The sequence below is a fragment of the Bufo gargarizans genome, chromosome 1, assembly GCF_014858855.1.
Source record: "Bufo gargarizans isolate SCDJY-AF-19 chromosome 1, ASM1485885v1, whole genome shotgun sequence".
Lineage (NCBI taxonomy): Eukaryota > Metazoa > Chordata > Amphibia > Anura > Bufonidae > Bufo > Bufo gargarizans.
The window spans coordinates 265414374-265433890 of NC_058080.1; the positions used below are offsets into that span (position 1 = coordinate 265414374).

The 19517-nt window shown below is 45.5% G+C and overlaps 2 protein-coding genes across 6 annotated transcripts in view; one reads left to right on the forward strand and one right to left on the reverse strand.

Moving 5' to 3' along the window:
- The window catches only part of FAM13A (family with sequence similarity 13 member A), a 246196-nt gene that overhangs the window by 116390 nt on the left and 110289 nt on the right, over positions 1 to 19517 (forward strand). The gene's annotated exons all lie outside the window — the stretch shown is intronic.
- LOC122944502 overlaps positions 9021 to 19517 on the reverse strand; it is a 35305-nt gene continuing 24808 nt past the window's right edge. Inside the window, exon 2 of the mRNA XM_044302854.1 lies at positions 9021 to 10359. Within this exon, the coding sequence (XP_044158789.1) occupies positions 9555 to 10181 (627 nt within the window). The 5' untranslated portion in view covers positions 10182 to 10359 and the 3' untranslated portion in view covers positions 9021 to 9554. The remainder of the gene's footprint in view (positions 10360 to 19517) is intronic.

The window sequence follows — 19517 nt, forward strand, 5'->3', positions numbered from 1 at the left end:
TATTAGAAAAGTGTATGATTTCCTATTGTTTAAACAATTAAAATAAAATAAATACCAGTATACCCCGTTAAGACTTGGCATGCACCAGCATGGGAGACTGGCTAGGAATTCTAGATACCTTTGACTCACTGGCAAGGCTGGTTTTCATTTGTTTAGCTGCAAAAGTTGACTGAACCTAGTGATTCTCTCAGGGTAAGTAAGCTGATGATAGAGGTGTCTGATGTTTGACAGTGGATTTCCTTTGAAATAAACATACATCTACTCTTTATGGCAGAGTTGGGAGAAACATTTACTGATTGCCCTTTTTTATATGGCTTGCTTTACAGTACTGCTTTGCCAGGGAATTCGAGATGTATTACAGCCCCGCCTGTTTGTTGATTCATTTTTTTTGGGGGGGTTTTCACCTATAGTTTTGCTTTGTAAAGGGTAACATTTTGGAGGATCTGGGTCCTCTCATAGCTAGACCAATGCTCATACCATTTGTAATACTTTAAAGGTAATCTGTCTGGTCATTTTACCATTGTAAACTGCCACCATACTGTAATAGATGACCTGACAGTGTTTCAAACATGCCCTTGTGTGTGTGTGTGTGTGTGTTTTCCTTTCCCCAGTCTAGTCTGTGGACCAACAATCGGGACAATAATCCTAGCAGCAGTCGTTTCCAATAATTGCTGCTGATCACCCAGTGATCCAGCAAATGCGCATTCATTGGGTGAACAAATTGATTATGCTGGTCCCCATAGAGTGGAGATGATTGCCGTCTGTAAATGCAGCTCTCGTCTCCTCCGAAAAACAAGCAGTTATGAGGAACCAAACTATTCATTATTAATAACTACCTGCTGAGTCGGCTTGTGTAAAGGGGCTTTTAAGCACCAGCTCGTGTCTGAGATTTGAAGGAGCCTGGTGGTGAGAACCGTGGCTAATGTGGTATCAATTAAAGACTAGAGAGAGAAAGTTGGACAGTATGAATGTCCACTTGATTCTTCGTTGGTCATTGGCATACGCTATGCGACACTTTACAGATTTATTTATCTCTTTTGCTACATCTGAAAAATCATACAAGGGCATGTTTGGAAAGATTGTCAGGTCATGATATTGTTCTTATGCACTATCCTATCATTAAGGGCTCATGCACACGACTATGTGCGGGCCGGGCCCATCCTACGCACCACAAGTTGCAGTCCGCCATGCACGGGCACCGACCGCAGGGCCACAGCATGCGAATCGCGGACCTATTTACTTGAATGGGGCCGCGATCCACATCAGACGGTCTGCACTCCGTAGTGCTTCTGTGGGGTTCCGTGCCTCCGTTCCGCACCGACCTTCCGGATTGCAGACCTATTCAAGTGAATGGGTCCACATCTGTGATGAGGTGCCATAACGGTCAGGGACTGTATTTTGCGGACACGCAATACGGCGGACGGTCGTGTGCATGAGGCCTAAAAGACATTTATGAGAGGACATAAAAAGGTGTCCTTGGCAGTGATGACCTCACAAATGTAAAGGCGACCATATATATTCATCAACTCAGCCAGACAATGGCTCCGCCGACAACTCCCTCGTCAACTGCTCGACAATGGGGAGAGGGGAGAAAGTCTCTGCCCGGCCCTTTTGGTGGCGGCTTATTGCACAACATCCCTGTTGTCTCTCTTGTTGGCACATTTAAACGTCAGGAGGGATTGGAGAAAGTATTATGACTCGAGGTATATTTGAGACTTGATGGCTAAAATCCACAAGCGTTTACATGTGAATACTGTGGCAGATTTGCCCCATCAATTTTTGCAAACAACTCGATAGCAAAATACTTAAAGGGGTTGTCCGGGACCAAATGTAAAAAAAAAAAAAAAAAAAGTTTACTGACAATACATGTACATGTACCGTAAATAAAGTTGCCTCCATATATTTTCTGCTATTTTCGCCACTTCTATGTGGCTCCAACGGTCCCCCACTCATTGTTTATATATCTGTTTATCTTTCCCTAACTTCCGGCTGCACTGCCCTGTGGGTCCTGGGGCAGCGCGGCATCAGGTGGTTACAGCTGTCTCTCTGATCCGCTGTAACGCCGCCTCTCATCAATATTCACCTCCATTCATTTTAAAGCTCCTTGTCAGGGGACGTCACCGGACTGGAGGGGCGGGGCTTAGTGGGATGTCGGCCAGTCTAGTTACCGCCCCTCCATCACCTCTGCATAAATTACTTATGCTGCCAGTGGCGTCACCGGGCTCCCTGAGCAGCGGAAGAGGAAGCTTAGCTTGCCTGCAAGGGACCTGGTACGTCAATGAGGCGAAGAAAACAGTAACTTTCAGCATTGAATTTCAAAAATGAAAATGGGGCTGCAGAAATCAGCGCCAAAGTTACTACATGCTTGTATGTAATGTGTACTATTTATGTGTACACATTGTGTACAAGTACACACTTGTACTATTAGAGCAATGTCCCCAATCCCCGACAACCCCTTTAAGACAGCTTATACATTAAGGAACAGAAGTATTTGACCACCCTGTGATTTTGCAAGTTCTCCCACTTAGAAATCATGGAGGGTTCTGAAATTCACATTGTAGGTGCATCCCCACTCCGAGAGACGGAATAAAAAAAAAATTCATGAAATCACATTGTATGATTTTTAAAGAATTTGTCTTGCATAAGTATTTGAACACCTGAGAAAAAGCAGGAATTCTGGTTCTCAAAGACCTGTTACTGTGCCTTTTAAAAAGTCCACCTCTACTCCACTCATTAATCTAACTTAGTAGCACCTGTCTGAGCTCTTTAAAGACACCTGTCCACCCCACTGTCAGTCAGACCCTAACTACTACCACGGACAAGACCAAAGAGCTGTAAAAAGACACCAGAGACAAAATTGTGGACCTCCACAAGGCTGGAAAGGGCTACAGGGCAATTGCCAAGCAGCTTGGTGAAAATAGATCAACTGTTAGAGCAATTGTTAGAAAATGGAAGAGGCTAAAGACTACCGTCAGTCTCCCTCGGACTGGGGCTCCATGCAGAATCTTACCTCGTGGGGTATCACTGATGATAAGAAAGGTGAGGAATCAGCCCAGAACTACAAAGGAGGAGCTGGTCAATGATATGAAGAGAGCTGGGACCACAATTTCAAAGGTCACTGTCGGTAGAACACTACGCCCTCATGGTTTCAAATCATGCATTGCACAGAAGTTTCCCCTGCTCAAGTCATCACATGTCCAGGCCCGTCTGAGGTTTGCCAATGACCTTCTGGACGATCCAGAGGCGGCATGGGAGAAAGTCATGTGGTCAGATAAGGCCAAAGTAGAACTTTTCGGTCTAAACGTCACTCGTCGTGTTTGGAGGAAAAAGAAGAAAGAGTTGCATCCCAAGAACACCATCCCTACTGTGAAGCATGGGGGTGGTAACATCATGCTTTGGGAGTGCTTTTCTGCGAAGGGGACGGGATGACTGATGCACTGTATTAAGGAGAGGATGAATGGGGCCATTTATTGTGAGACTTGAAGCAACAACCTCCTTCCCTCAGTCAGAGCATTGAAGATGGGTCGTGTCTGAGTCTTCCAACATGACAACGACCCGAAGCACACAGCCAGGATAACCAAGGAGTGGCTCCGTAAGAAGCATATCAAGGTTCTGGAGTGGCCTAGCCAGTCTCCAGACCTATATCCAATAGAACATCTTTGGAGGGAGCTGAAACTCCGTGTTGCTTAGTGCCAGCCCTGAAACCTGACAGATCTAGAGGAGATGTGTGTGGAAGAGTGGGCCAAAATCCCTGTTGCAGTGTGTGCAAACCTGGTCAAGACCTACAGGAAACGTTTGACCTCTGTAATTGCAAACAAAGGCTTCTGTACCAAATATTCACACTGATTTTATTAGTTGTTCAAATACTTGTGTTCAGCAGTGCAAGACAAATATATTCTTTAAAAATCGTACAATGTGATTTCCTGATTTTTATTTTTAAATGGGAATGCACCTACAATGTGAATTTCAGACCCCTCCATGATTTCTAAGTGGGAGAACTTGCAAGGATGTTCAAATACTTCTGTTCCTCACTGTCTAGAGCAGGGTGTTGAATTGAAAATCCGTTGCATTTCCTGATAATCTGCACATATTATTTTATGCTACATGAATACAGTGATTTTGTATAACTCCATCCATTGTACTGTATATATGTTGCAGATTTCCGTGTGAAATCCATGCCAAACACGTTATAAGTTTCCTAAATGGTGCATAGGGCAGCTTGAATTATACTGCTCTGTGAGGGACAGTATGTTCAGGCTGCTCTTTGTAGTTGGTTGCCTTTTCTAGGCTTGAAGGCTGGAGGATTCCTTGGAATATGTCTGTCAAAATTTGTCAGTGACCGAGCTAGCTTTATTACCGTAATATACTTTTATGCAAGTGCATCAAATAGAAGAAGAGCTTGGTTCTTTCTTTCAGTTTGCATACAGATAGCAATTTCGTTATCAAAATGGGTGTTCAGTTTACAGTCAGCTTTTATGACAGTAATGGTCTAATGTTATAAAAAATATGCCTATATAAACCATCCAATTCAGACAGGACAACAACTTGGAACATCATGTTCAACACATGAATGTTTGCCTGCAGGGTTCAGATGTAACAGACAAATATAGATCCATCTGATATAGAAGTCTCCACTGGCGGATTGGTACATGGGCCAAAGTCTGACCTTTTTTCTCTCTACTTGGCACCAGTGACATTTGAGCTCTCTGCCAATGCTATTACTGCCTGTTCTCTTAAAGGCAGTTCAGCTGTTCTTCTTGACTTCAGTGTTTCTGATGGCATAACCTTTTGGCCAGGAGATTGAGACTAATTTAGACCTAATTAACTAACCATTTACTAAGTAATGATTTTACCCACTTATTCCTTGTATAAGTATCTTGTTTCTAGTTTTTGACTGTTTTCGGAGAAGGCTCAGAGGTTTGGGGGGGGGGGGCAGGGGGAGCTATGAAGTGCTAGACCATTGTACCTTTTAGTGGGGAAAAACAATATAGTGGCGTTTTGCTATAATGTAGGTTATATTACCTTTAATTATTACTACTTGTGCTCGGATCGGCAACCGTTGGTACCTATCCTATTCTACCTAACTAAGCAGTAGTGTGAGTGCCGGAACTGCTAAAAATAGGGCAGGCTAAAGGGGCCCACCCTAGTAGAGAGTGCCTATGAAAGAGGGTGGGGTGAGACGCCCAGTCGTGGTTCTGTTGATGACCCTGCAGGTATTTTATGCAGGTAACCTCGCCTCCCCTCGCACAAATCCGGCTAATTAATTAGCCTATAACTTGTTCTCTGATCGGCAAACGTTGGTACCTATCCTATTCTACCTAACTAAGCAGTAGTGCGAGTGCCGGAACTGCTGAAAATAGGGCAGGTTAAAGGGGCCAAAAATAACGGACCATAGATTGAATTAACTTATCTATTAACATAAATTAGTCCACCAATTTCCGAAAAGCTTCTGACCTCTCTACATAAGGATCTGGTATATAATAGGTATAACATGATGATTTCCATCAGCCTAACCTTTTAATTACATGCACATTATTCTTTGAAGCCACGGAGGCAGCACCAATACGGAACGAGTGGCCGGTTATTGATTGGGGGACAGTGCCGGAGCTAGCTAGCAAGATGCGGATGTATTTCAAGAAGGGCTCTGTCCCAAGTCTAAGCAAAGGAGAATCACTGGAGACAGACTTGTTTAAACGCATCCATTTATGCAGAACCTTGACCGGACACTATTCAGTATTGGTGGGAAAATATGTGACTTCTACAGAATTCCCCGGCCGCGAGGTTTTGGTGGAATACAATGCGAGTATATAACACGTGCCGTTCCACACCAATTGCCCCTTGCGCAGGAAGCACTTGCCTGGACCGGCAGAAGTAAACTCTCCCGGCCAGAGAAATCCATAGAAAGCCAAATACATTGCCGTCTTAATCAGTAAGCTGATGTACTTGCCGAAAGGGTACTTAAGCAAAGAATCCGACAATAACTTGAATAATTTTCCTGATACTGGCTGCCGTGCCAGTCGAGTCACCGCAGAAGCCCTCTGAATTCCTCTTAACAGAGTTCTAACAGGATGGGCAGAAAATAATGATGGTTGATCTTGCATGTACCAATGATGTTGTATCCCGGCGATGTACAACTTAATGGTGCTGGGTGCCAACTTAAAGTTAGAGTGGCAAAAAGCAGCAAAGGCTAATAGGTACCGTATTTTTCGCCGTATAAGACGCACTTTTTTCCCCCCAAAAGTGGGGGGGGGGGGGAATAGCAGTGCGTCTTATATGGCGAATGTAGCCGATTTTGCCTAGTTTTCAATGATACACCCGCCGCGATGCCGTGCGGCGGGTGTATCAGCAGTGAGGGAGGAGGGGCTGGGGGCGGCATCTGCATTTATAATGACAGCGGGGCCCGTGCAGTGACTGTATTCTACTACACGGGCCCCGCTTACTGTATAATCATATCCCTAATAGTTAATTGTTGTGTGCACTGCATGTAAAAGCATAATGAGCGATAATGATGAGCGCTGTCTATTACTTACAATTAGAAGCGCTCGCCGTTCGGAGCAGGAGAGAGGAGGGTTAGAGGCAGGCCGGGAGGACGGGCGCTGGCAGTGTGAGTCATACGTCACGCGCCTGCGCCGCCCACTTTATGAATGAAGCAGGCGCCGTGGGCGCATGACGGATGACTCACACTGCCAGCGCCCATCCTCCCGGCCTGCCTCCTCCCTCCTCTCTGCTCCGAACGGCGAGCGCTTCTAATTGTAAGTAATAGACAGCGCTCATCATTATCGCTCATTATGCTTTTACATGCAGTGCACACAACAATTAACCATTAGGGATATGATTATACAGTGAGCGGGGCCCGTGTAGTAGAATACAGTCACTGCACGGGCCCCGCTGTCATTATAAATGCAGATGCGACCCCCACCCCCATTATAAAAGCAAATGCGACCCCCACACTTATGGAGGGGATCTGTGGATGACACATAGCATAAGATGCTATATATGGGTCATCCACAGATCCCCCCCCCATAACTGTCATACACAGATCCTCATAACAGTGCCATCCAGAGAGGATCCCCCATAAGTGTCACCCACAGATCCCCCATAAAAGTCAGTCACCCACAGATCCCCCATAACAGTCCGTCACCCACAGATCCCCCATAACAGTCCGTCACCCACAGATCCCCCATAACAGTGCGTCACCCACAGATCCCCCATAACAGTGCGTCACCCACAGATCCCCCATAACAGTGCGTCACCCACAGATCCCCCAGAACAGTGCGTCACCCACAGATCCCCCAGAACAGTGCGTCACCCACAGATCCCCCAGAACAGTGCGTCACCCACAGATCCCCCAGAACAACAGATCCCCCATAACAGTGTGTCATCCACAGATCCTCCATAACAGTGCATCACCCACAGACCACAATTAGTTCAAAAGCGCACCTTTTGGTTCAAAATTTTTTTTTTTCTTATTTTCCTCCCCAAAAACCTAGGTGCGTCTTATATGCCGGTGCGTCTTATACGGCGAAAAATACGGTAAGTAATGGGCCCTTCTCCTGCTGGTGGGTGTGAAACTTTAAAGCTGTTAAATAAGGTCCATGCAGTCTTGTATATTCTGAGAGTATTCCTGGACAGGGATTGGGTCATCAAGGACCTGGCTGTAGCAGGATATATATCTAGACCATTGTTAACTGATTATAGTGGGGAGTTGCTGACGGAACCCGATCTTCCCCCGGAAATACCTGAAAAGCGTTTGAAAATGAGTCTGGAGAAAGCGTCTGCTGTGGTGTTGCGTTGCCCGCTGATATGAGAACAGATAAAGTGGAAATTGTGCTGCAATGAGAGCTAGACAAACCACCTAAGGTATGACATAATGTGTCTGGAACTCGACCTCCCCTTCATCAAAATTTCAGACACAGCTAGATTATCGGTCAGGAATAGCACTGTCTGATCCCCCTACTGTTCTCCCCATACTTGTGCGGCCCCCACAATAGGGTAAATCTCAAACAGCAATGAACACTGAGTGAACCCTGGCACTTGCCTGACCTCCTTTGGCCAGGCACCTGCAAACCAATGGCTGCGAACCCAACCGAGGATGAGGCGTCAGTGTGGACTATGAGGGAAAGATTAGTCACAACTGGAACGAAAAAGGAGACTCCATTCCATTGAGACAGGAATCTATCCCACATATCCAGATCGGCCAAAGCCTCTAGGTCTAGATGCACCGTACTTCCCTGCTCCTGAGCTTGGGGAAGCAGATTGAGAAGTCTGGAAATGAAAGATCTCCCCTGGGGAATAATGCGCAGTTGGAAAATTCAACGTACCTAAGAGAGATTATAGCTCTGCCTTGGTTGTAACTCTAACCTGAGTGAAACTATGCACCACCTCCCTAATCCTGTGGAAGAGTGGCTTGCATATTAACAGTGTCGAGACTAATTCCGAGAAAGGTGATCGAAGTACTAGGACCCTCCAACGTATGAGGAGCTACAGGCACACCGAGATCTTCAAAGACTGTCTGTAATACTTGTAAATCCTGGGGAACTACTGTTGGGGGTTCTATTAGTAGGAAGTCATCTAGGTAGTGGATTACATGGTTGACACGAAAGGTATTTCCCAGAACCCAAGGAAGGATGCTGGCGAATTGGTCAAAGATCCAAGGGCTGGACTTTGAACCAAATGTGAGTTTGTTTGCAAAATAATAGTGCCCCAGCCACTTAATGCCATGCCACCGCCACAATTCGGGTTGAATTGGGAGTAGTTTAAAAAGTGTCTGTTATGTCCGGCTTTGCCAGCCAAATGCCTTGCCCGAGACTAAGTATGACCTGTATGGCTTCATCAATAGATGTATATTTCATGGTAAATTCTGTAGATGAAATAAGTGAATTTAAACTTGGGATTTGTAATGAATGTGGGCTGACAAGTCGTAGATTAATCTTTTTTTTTAATTATTGAATTTGCCCCGGTTACACCTTCTACAGGGTTCACTCTCCAATTGTCATATGGAGGTTGCGAGGCTGGTCCAATCATGTAGCCTCTGTCTAATTCTGACTGTACCAGCTGAGATATTGCCTCGGGATCTTTGACTGCTGATTAATAAATTTTGCACTCATAATTTGACTGTGGGAGGGCCAGCAGACCTGTGTGAAAACCTTCAGCTAGACTTTTGAGTACATATTGGACGCGGGCAGGCTCCGGGTGGCCGTCCAATAATATGCTCAAGAGATCTATGTTAACTATGCTTAGTCATGCGGGGTTGTTACCTTTTTGTGGTCGTGTGTTAAGAGGATGGACCCTGAAACATATTGCACACAAATGTAACAACCTGCATTGGCTATAATGACAAGCCGCATAATTGAAATTATTGCAAATTTGTGATTTGCCTAAGTATTTGATTGGCCGACTCAGCTTGTCTAAAACCGACGTGGTTCTGCTAGTTGAAGGGGCGGGGGAACTCTTGGGTTTTGTTTCTGTGGGGTTATTAATATTGGAACACCATTCTGCCGTATGAGAATATGAATTACACACTGTACATGACTGTGCTTTGAGCCCTGCAAATGTTAACAGAACAGTTCAGTATTGAGGTTCGACCAATCAATCGTATGTTGAAATTGCGCAAGCGCGGCTGCAGCTTTGGCTGAAAATGAACGGTGGTAGTCATAGAAAGCTGTTCCACCATACTTTTGACCTAACTCTACCACCTTATACAAGTATAGGTCCAATTCTTCCCTTCTATGCGGGCTCACAGTGCAAATAACGGCGCGATAAAGGCTAAATGCCAGGACGAATTCTGCTATGCTGAGTTTCCTATCCAGTCTTACATCCACTGATACCTCCCCACATGTAATGGTTTTGTTATCTGGGGCTTCATGTGCTGCTATAAGTAATGATGCTAGATTTACGTCTTTGCCTTTGATGATATCCTGACGAATATTTGCTGGGATAAAATGAGAAGGTGCAATAGATGGAGTAGAACCAGACCCACCAAAAACATTGGACTGCTTACTGGTAGATGCGGCTGGTCTCTGAGATGCAAGGCCAGATACCGCTGAGCTGGCTTCAACTGTCTCCAGCCTAGCCTGGAAACCTGCCATGGAAGATGCCATGGTATTAATGACCACATGTAACTGGGTGATTGATGACTCGATCGTATCCAAACCGAAGGGTTCCTGATTTGAAGCAGCCATGTTTTCGCAGAGGAGATGGAAAAGTTCCGCTTTCCTAGCCGAAGCTGGTTACGGAATCCCTCTCCGCAATAGTTCGGCCGTTATCTTGGGAACAGTCCATGATCTCAGTGATGGGATGATTGCAAATCCATGCTTCCGCTGGATGAGGATTGGTCCTCGGCGAACTCCCGAGACATAACTAGTAAGAGAATTACAATTAGAATTATAATAGTTGGGTGTAGATCATGGTTACATGCTGCCCAACACCAGTATAGCACTCAAGTGTTACTGCAATCCAACTGATGGTGCGTGATGAACCAACTACTGCTTCACCACCAACACACGTGTTGCACATGACATGCGGCGGTGAGATACTACCGTGGCCTGACATAGGGGGCAACCCCCCCTTCCTTCTCTGGCTAAACTGGTCTGGCGGACCAGTTAGTATGAGCCTGATGTCGTGACAGGACTTGAATCGTATCTGTAGTCGTGACAGATTGGAGCACCCATGCCTGTAGACGTGTCAGGACTTAAATGAGTCTGTAGTCGTGACAGATGTGACAAATTTGGCCTGTAGAGGTGACAGGACTTATATCAGATTGTAGACATGACAGCCATTATTATGCAACCTGTAGTCGTGACAGGATTTAAATTCGAGTCTGTATACGTGATAGACATGGAAATGCTTCAGAATATACCATGAGTTGATTAACTCTGCTATAATGTACAATTACCCTAAATCAAACGTAGTTAATATGAATAAGTGTATCGAAATTTTATCCTGTAAGTCGTGACAGGATGGTAGGGTAACTGATTAAGTTGATCCAATTCTAACCCAATAGACCCATCGCCGTGTGACTTAGTGAGACCCCAACTGGTGAAGGCCAGTAACTAACCAAGAAACAACTATACCTGCCCTCGGATCCTAACGTAGACGAGCTTCCGTAATACCAAGGTGAACCCTATATGAAGATCCCACGTTCTTGTCCTATTGGAGTGCCAATATGCTAACGTTCAATGTATACAGGATACCGTACCGCTACAGGATCACCTTGCGTGACTACCTGAAGTGCCGCTGTTCTGGCTGCGCTCAAATCTACTGCAATCCCCAGTGCCTTGGACGAACCGGTAGTGACGCGAGACACCCAGTCGTTGTTCTGTTGAGGATCCTGCAGGTATTTTATGCAGGTGACCCCGCCTCCCCTCGCACAAATCCGGCTAATTAATTATTGGAATGGAATTAAATGAAACTTTCTATGTGTGAATGTAATGATGATATATATATATAAGTGATTACAATTTTAGAGCCAAAAGATAAGTTTATTAGGGAAAACTATAAAATTGAAAGGAAGCTCTAGTACCCTGTTGGGCCGCCTCTACCCTGCATTGTAAGTCATGGCGGCATATAGGTTCTGTATGGTATCCTGCGGCACATTTGCCCACAGATGTTGCAGCTGAGACTGTAGATCCTTCACTCTCGTAGGTTGCTGAAGCCAGTTAGAAGCCCTGTAATTTTTTTATCTGGGCTCGTTATTTATATTTTTTACGAGTGTAGATTATATTTTTATGGAAGACCATTGGTGTTGTGTAAAACCCTATTGGAATCTCGAGCAGTGGAATGCATTCATGACCAAAAGTTTTGAGACTGATACAAATTTAGATTTTTCTTTTAGATGTTTCATTGAGCACTAAGGCCCCTTTCACACGAGGGAGTTTTCCACGCGGGTGCAATGCGTGACGTGAATGCATAGCACCCGCACTGAATTCTGACCCATTAATTTCTATAGGTCTTTGTACATAAGCTTTTTTTTTCATGCATCAGTTCGCAAAACGCAGCATGTTCTATAGAAAGCGTTTTTCACGCAGCCCTGACCCCATAGAAGTGAATGGGGCTTCAGTGAAACGTTTTTCACTGATGGTTGCTAGGAGATGTTGTTTGTAAACCTTAAGTTTTTTATCACGCGCGTGAAAAACACATAAAAAAACACATTGCACCCGTGCGGAAAAAACTGAACGCAGTCGCAGAGAAAACTGACTGAACTTGCTTGCAAAATGGTGCGAGTTTCACTGAACGCATCCAGAGCCAATCCGTATTGTTCGTGTGAAAGAGGCGCAAGAGTGTTGGCCCTTCTCTTTTAAAACTTCTGCAATTCTCTGTGGCATTCTGGATATAAGCTTCTGGGCCAAACCCATTCTTGCCTCTTCAGTGAGTGGAGTTTATCGCAATTTCAGTGTTTTTCGTTTGTCCGCCTACTATGTGAGGATTGACCACAGGTTCTAAGTGGTTATGAATTCTGGAGAGTTTCCTGGACACAAAAACAAAATTTCAATGTTTCGTTCATCGAGCCACTTTTGCCTTGGAACTTGTTGCTCCATCAAGCTGAAGAAAAAGCATTGTTTAATCACCAATTTGCTCCTGAAACATTGGGAGACGTTGCTCTTGGAGGAGGTTTTGATACCATTCTTTATTCATGGCAGTGTTCTCAGGCAAAATTGTGAGTGATATTACTGCAGAGAACAATTTTGTCAGGCTCTGTTTTCATCTAGGTATAATTTAGCAATCGCTGCATGATTAGACAATTAAAAAATAAAAGAAAAACTACTTTATTAGATTAATTTGAGAACAACGGTGGGATAATATCTTGTTTTTTCACAGGCAGATAGTGATCTGAATTAAAGAAATGGCAGTTATCGTCTCCTCCACCCACTACTGTTATGGTATATATGTGCAGTGTGGTGGGACGATACTGACATCACCCCCTCTGATTCAGATCAGCACAGATGCCTGGCAAATGGTATTAGAGCCTGGCATCTGTAAGATTAATGGGGGGCTACACAGGGGCCTCTTCTCCCTTTCTTGTGAAAAAGCACCTATGAGCAAGCCGAAGATAGGCTATGGTGAATCATAGCTAGCTAGACTCTAGGTATATATTTCATGGAGCCCCCTGTTTGTGCCTTTAGCTGTATCCGCAGGCTCGACCAGCACTCCATCCAAATGTGGGACACAGATCCCCTATTGTCAAGATTAGTGTGGGTCACAGAGCTTGGACCTTCATCAATATAACAGTTATCTCCTATCCAGTGATATGGGATAACTTGTTCTAACCGGCGTACCCCTTTAACCAGTTTCACTTCACCAAAAACCCTATTGAGCACTCTTGGAATGAATGATGATTACATACATTATTTATACAGTATATATGTTGTAATGCATGGTTGGTAGCAGGCTATGGGCACTGTTCGTGAACATGAGGCCTTATTTCAACTAAACCCAATTCTAATCTTTGCACAATCTTCCTGTATAATTGTCCAGTTTTTTATGACTTGAATGTCTAGTCAGAAGAGTTCCAGATGTTAGCTACCCTGTATCCATCACCACTGCACAGCTGTTTGTGTAAGAGGAATTGTCACTATTGTTATCAGCACTATCTCATGACATTATAGGTCGTGTTTTGAAGTAAAGTGCTCTAAGGACAATATGATAGCAAACGATGAAAGTTCACTTAATCTTCTTAGATTAGAAGTTTATAAAGATACATTTGTGCCAACGAAAACAGTGACCTAAATTTGCCTACTTGTTTGTTCCTGTCTGCAGACATGTTTGGAGATTGTTGGGCAAGATGAGGTGGAAATTCAGGAATAACTTGTCTTGAAAGGTGAATCTCCTACTTTACAGAGTAGACTCTCCGATTGGCAACTGTCAATCTCATCAGGCCCCAATTAATTCCCTTAAACTGGAAAAACACATTAGATAAGTATTCGTCAACCATCTAATGTGTATAGGGGCCTCCCTACTCTTAACACTCTTACTGTATAACATACAGTATATCAGGATAGATACGGATCAGGTAGTTGGATTTCAACATGTCTAATCCTTTTGTTCTTGGGGATATAGCCTACTGACTTATAGATGTATGGCCAGCTACATGAGCATTGTTTTTCACGCATCCGTTCTGCATTGCGTGAAAATCGCAGAATGTTCTATATTGTGCGTTTTTTTAAACAGTCCTGGCTCCATAGAAGTGAATGGGGCTGCATGAAAAACGCATTGGATCTGCAAGCAGATGCAATGCGTTTTTCACTGATGGTTGCTAAGAGATGTTGTTTGTAAACCTTCAGCATCACGCGCGTGAAAAAAAAAACGCATTGCACCCGCATGGAAAAAACTGAACAACTGAACGCAATCGCAGTCAAAACTGACTGAACGCATCCGGACCTAATCTGTCACTCTCGTGTGAAAGAGGCCTTAGAGTTGAGTATATTACATTATTTTCATTTTGCCATTTTGTGAACACTGGGGTTACATACAGAGTGCTGAAACGCTGTGGATTTGCAGCCACTGATTGGCTTGCGGCAGATTTGCCGAATTTTACAGTACTAGCGAAGTGGATGAGATCTTGTCCCTGCAAAAAAAATAATCTGCAGCACAAATAGACCAGCAATGCAGAATTTAAATCCACAACTTGTAAATTCATTCTGTGGATCCGCAGCAAAATCTGTGCAAATCTTCTTGTAACTCGTGCATATTTAGGTGCACACCCACAGGAAAATCCTCAGTGGATATGCCACTTCTTGCCCTGGATTTTAAACCTGTGGCCATATGAACAGCAACGTGAATCCAACGAAATGCGGCTGTCACATTGATTTTGACATAATACAAGTCGATGTTTGCATGTAAAAAGACACCATTCCCCAACATAAACAAGAGAAACCCTTTACTTGTAGGACGTGGTTACATACTTGTAGTTGTGTCCATGTGTCAACCTATCATGATTGGGGGGAAGAAGGATCTAGTCAGACATGGATACAATGATTTGGTCTTTCAAAAATGGAGTGCTTGTGTAAAGGTTAATGTTGTAATTATATCATAAACGGACATGTTAAAAATGTACTTCCTTACATGTCAGAATCACAGCCCACTAGAGGATCCTGTGGTTCTCTGGTAGGCCAGTCCAACCCTAAGGCTGGGTTCACACGGGCGTTGCAGGAAAAGGTGTGGATGCGTTGCGGGAACATGCACGATTTTTCCGCGCGAGTGCAAAACATTGTAATGCGTTTTGCACGCGCGTGGGAAAGATCGGCATGTTTGGTACCCAAACCCGAACTTCTTCACAGAAGTTCGGGATTGGGGTTGTGTAGATTGTATTATTTTCCCTTATAACATGGTTATAAGGGAAAATAACAGCATTCTTAATACAGAATGCATAGTACAATAGCGCTGGAGGGGTTAAAAAAAATAAAATAAAATTTAACTCGCCTTAATCCACTTGCTCACGCAGCCCGGCATCTCTTCTGTCTGTCTACTGTGCAGGAAAAGGACCAGTGGTGATGTCACTGCGCTCATCACATGGTCCATCACATGATCTTTTACCATGGTGATGGATCATGTGATGGACTATGTGATGACGGGAGTGACGTCACCACAGGTCCTTTTCCTGTACACAGCAAAGAAGAAGACCGAAGAGATGCCGGCTGCGCGAGCAAGTGGATTAAGGTGAATTAAATTATTTTTTTATATATTTTTTTTTTAACCCCTCCAGCCCTATTGTACTATGCACTCTGTATTCAGAATGCTATTATTTTCCCTTATAACCATGTTATAAGGGAAAATAATAATGATCGGGTCTCCATCCTGATCGTCTCCTACAACCGTGCGTGAAAATCGCACCGCACCCGCACTTGCTTGCGATTTTCACTCAGCCCCATTCACGTCTGTGGGGCTTGCGTTGCGTGATAAACGCACAATATAGAACATGCTGCAATTTTCATGCAACGCATAAGTGATGCATGAAAATCACCGCTCATGTGCACAGCCCCATAGAAATGAATGGGTCTGGATTCAGTGCGGGTGCAATGCGTTCACCTCCCGCATTGCACCTGCACGGAAATCTCGCCCGTGTGAACTCAGCCCAATTATCCACTACTTAACTTGTGAAGCAACCCACTTCTGGGTGAAGGTATATTTTTTGCCTTTGCAGAATTGTTCTCCCTCAGCATGGACCTACTATTTCTAAGTTCTGCTCCCCCACTAATTGTCAGTTTTTTGGAAAGTCCACAATCACAATGTCTTAAGTCTGTTCTCCTACTCAGCCATTATGCTATGCACAGTTGAGCCAATGCTAAAATTTTAGTTGTAGGGAGCATTCACGTCATTTGCTGTTCTAGAGGAAGACACAGATTGCCAATCTCCTGGAGGTTGTTTGTGAACGTAAAGCACAAAGTATTCCTGTCTCAAACAATGAAGCAATAGCATAAATGAAATATCCCTGCAGACATAATGTGTAGGAACTTGCAGATGTGGCAGCAAGCCAGTGACTCTGCAAAAACTTGTGATGTATGCTTGGCAGGACTTGTTTGTTCTGCATGAATGGTATAACATTTCTGCCTACATTGCACAGTGCTTGGAAAATAAAATAGCTGTCTGCATTTTGATATAAGCCTTGGACTTCCACAGCAAATACACATAGTTTTTTTCCCCCGATGTATATTGCTGCTGAGGAGCCTACCCTGAGTCAGTGGTCCCCAACCTTTTGTATCCTGAGAGCCACATTTGGCACTGACAGATGGTCATGAGCCACATTTAACACGATTATCATGCACATGTCCTATTCTAATTAAGTGGACTTGTGCACGATACTTGCCAGGCATTAGGTGGTTACCTCAGCAACTTTCCCACCCAGCATGCAGTAGTAGAGGCTCATCATGCCCAGCGTCACATCTACCTTTCATCTGTGGCTGTGCAGCTCCTGGAGGAGCAGGAAACTAGCTTGGATACTGTACATTTCAATGGAGGCCACTCAGATTCTCCTCTTTCAGGTGCCATTTTCAGGGGCATAGTGGACAAAAAGCCATACTCTGAGGATATGTTCTCGGCTAAAATCTGCAATTGACTTTAATGTAAAAAAATAAATAAAAAAAACTACCACCTTGTGCACACAGTGTAAAATGGTAGAGTCTTTGGGCCAGATTTATCATTAGCTCAAGTCAGAATAATGGAGTGAAAAAGTCGAGAATTTTTGCCCAATCGCTTAACCCCTTCAGGACGCAGGGCGTACCGGTACGCCCTATTTCCCGAGTCCTTAAGGACTCAGGGCGTACCGGTACGTCCTAACTTTAAATCGAGATTCCGGCGCCGCGGGGGTTAATCGGAACGGGATGCAGGCCGAAATCATTCAGCCGGCATCCCGTAACAACGCAGGGGGGGGGTCATTTGACCCCCCCCGTATCGGCGATCGCAGAAAACCGCAGGTCAATTCAGACCTGCGGTTTTCTGCGTATCCGGTCCATTCGGGTGTCCTGTGACCCGATGAACCGGAAAAACACTGTGATCGGTGGCGTGATTACACACCACCAATCACAGTGCGAAGATTTGCAGAGGCGGTGCTGGCCCTGGTGCTGAACACTGCTGTCCAGGGTGCTGATTGGTGCAGGGGAGAGAGGCGCGAGATTCAAACTTCCTGCGCTCCTCTCTCCCCTCCTCTTCCTGTTCTGCACAAGCACCCGGCAGCATCGTCCAGCACCAGCTCCTGTGTCCCCCTAATCGGCATCCATCACCATCCTGCACCCATCGCCACCCAGGTAGGTTAGTGTCAGTGAGGGAGAGGCACTGTTAGGCAGGGAAAGAAGGGAAAAGTTAGTTAGGAAAAAAAAAAAAAAGCACTTTTATTCAAAATTGATCCATCTATCAGACCCCAGACCCCCCCCCTGCCACTTGCCCCCCCCCTACCAGCCCCCCACCACCACCAGCCCCCCCCCCCCTCACCACCAGCCCCCTTACCACCACAGTTTTTTTTTTTTCTGCGTGCGCTGACTGGTCGGCACTTTTTAGCGTCCGTCCACTGTTAGCACATCGCCCGCCCCACCACCCCACCGCTGATCAGCGTTGTACCGCTGATCAACAAGTTTGAACTTTTTTTTTTTCCTAACACTTGCCCTTTTTTTTTTGCCTTTTTTTAGTACGCGAACACCCGTTGCCCCCACACACACGCACATATAATAAAGTTTTCCACACACGCACACACACCCATGGCCCGCCGGATGTTCTCGGCCGAGGAGGCATATGCCCAGATTGCCTCCGACTCTGAGAGCCCCAGTGAGGATGAGGATGACCCCACATTCCTTTTATCATCCGCATCCTCCTCATCATCATCGGATGACGATGAGCCACCAAGGCGGCGGAGACGCCGCCAGGCGGAGCCAGGGGCCCCACATTCTAGGGATCCTGTGGCCCACCCAAGTACGAGCCGCCCTGGGGTTCGTACTGGTTTCCCGGCCCACCAAATAAGTTCACCAGAGCCCCCTGCCGATGAACTTAGCTGGTGTCCCCCAGTGGACTTTGAGCCTGAGATTCCGGATTTTGCTGGCAATCCTGGAATCCAGATTCCCACAGTGGGGTTTACTGAAATAGACTCTTTTAGTTTTTTTTTCAGTAACCCACTGGTGAATCTGATGGTGGAGCAGACGAATCTGTACGCCCAACAGTTCGTCGCTCAAAACCCAGGCTCATTTTTGGCTAGACCCGGTGGCTGGACGCCGGTCAGTGCAGCCGAGATGAGGACATTTTGGGGCCTCGTGCTGCATATGGGTCTAGTCCAAAAACCCAGTGTCAGGCAATACGGGAGTGGGGACGTCCTATACCAGACCCCACTGTACAGTATGGTCATGACACGTCCCCGGTTTGAGGCCATCCGGAAATGTCTGCATTATTCCGATAATGCAGCATGTCCACCCCGAGGTGATCCTGCCTATGACCGGCTGTATAAGATACGGCCGGTCATCGATCACTTTGGGGCCAAATTCATGGAGGCCTACGTACCTGGAAGGGAGGTTGCAGTTGATGAGTCTCTCGTTGCGTTCAAGGGGAGACTCAGTTTCCGCCAATATATTCCCACAAAGCGGGCGAGGTATGGCGTGAAGCTATACAAAATTTGTGAGAGTACCTCAGGGTACACTTACAAATTTTGTGTGTACGAGGGGCGAGATTCCCGTATTCAACCCCCAGAATGTCCCCCCACTCTGGGTGTTAGCGGGAAACTCGTGTGGGACCTTATGTACCCACTGCTGGATAATGGTTACCACTTGTACGTGGATAACTTTTATACCAGCATTCCCTTGTTCAGGTCCCTTGCCGCCAGATCCACGTTCGCTTGTGGGACCGTGCGGAAAAATCAACGCGGCCTCCCTGCCTACCCCCTCCAGGTACCTATCCCCAGGGGTGACACCCGTGCACTTACCAGTGGAAACCTGTTGCTGGTCAGGTATAAGGACAAGAGGGATGTCCTTATGCTGTCCACAATCCACGGTAACAGCACCACCCCAGTCTCTGTGCGAGGTACCACGGCAACGGTCCTCAAGCCC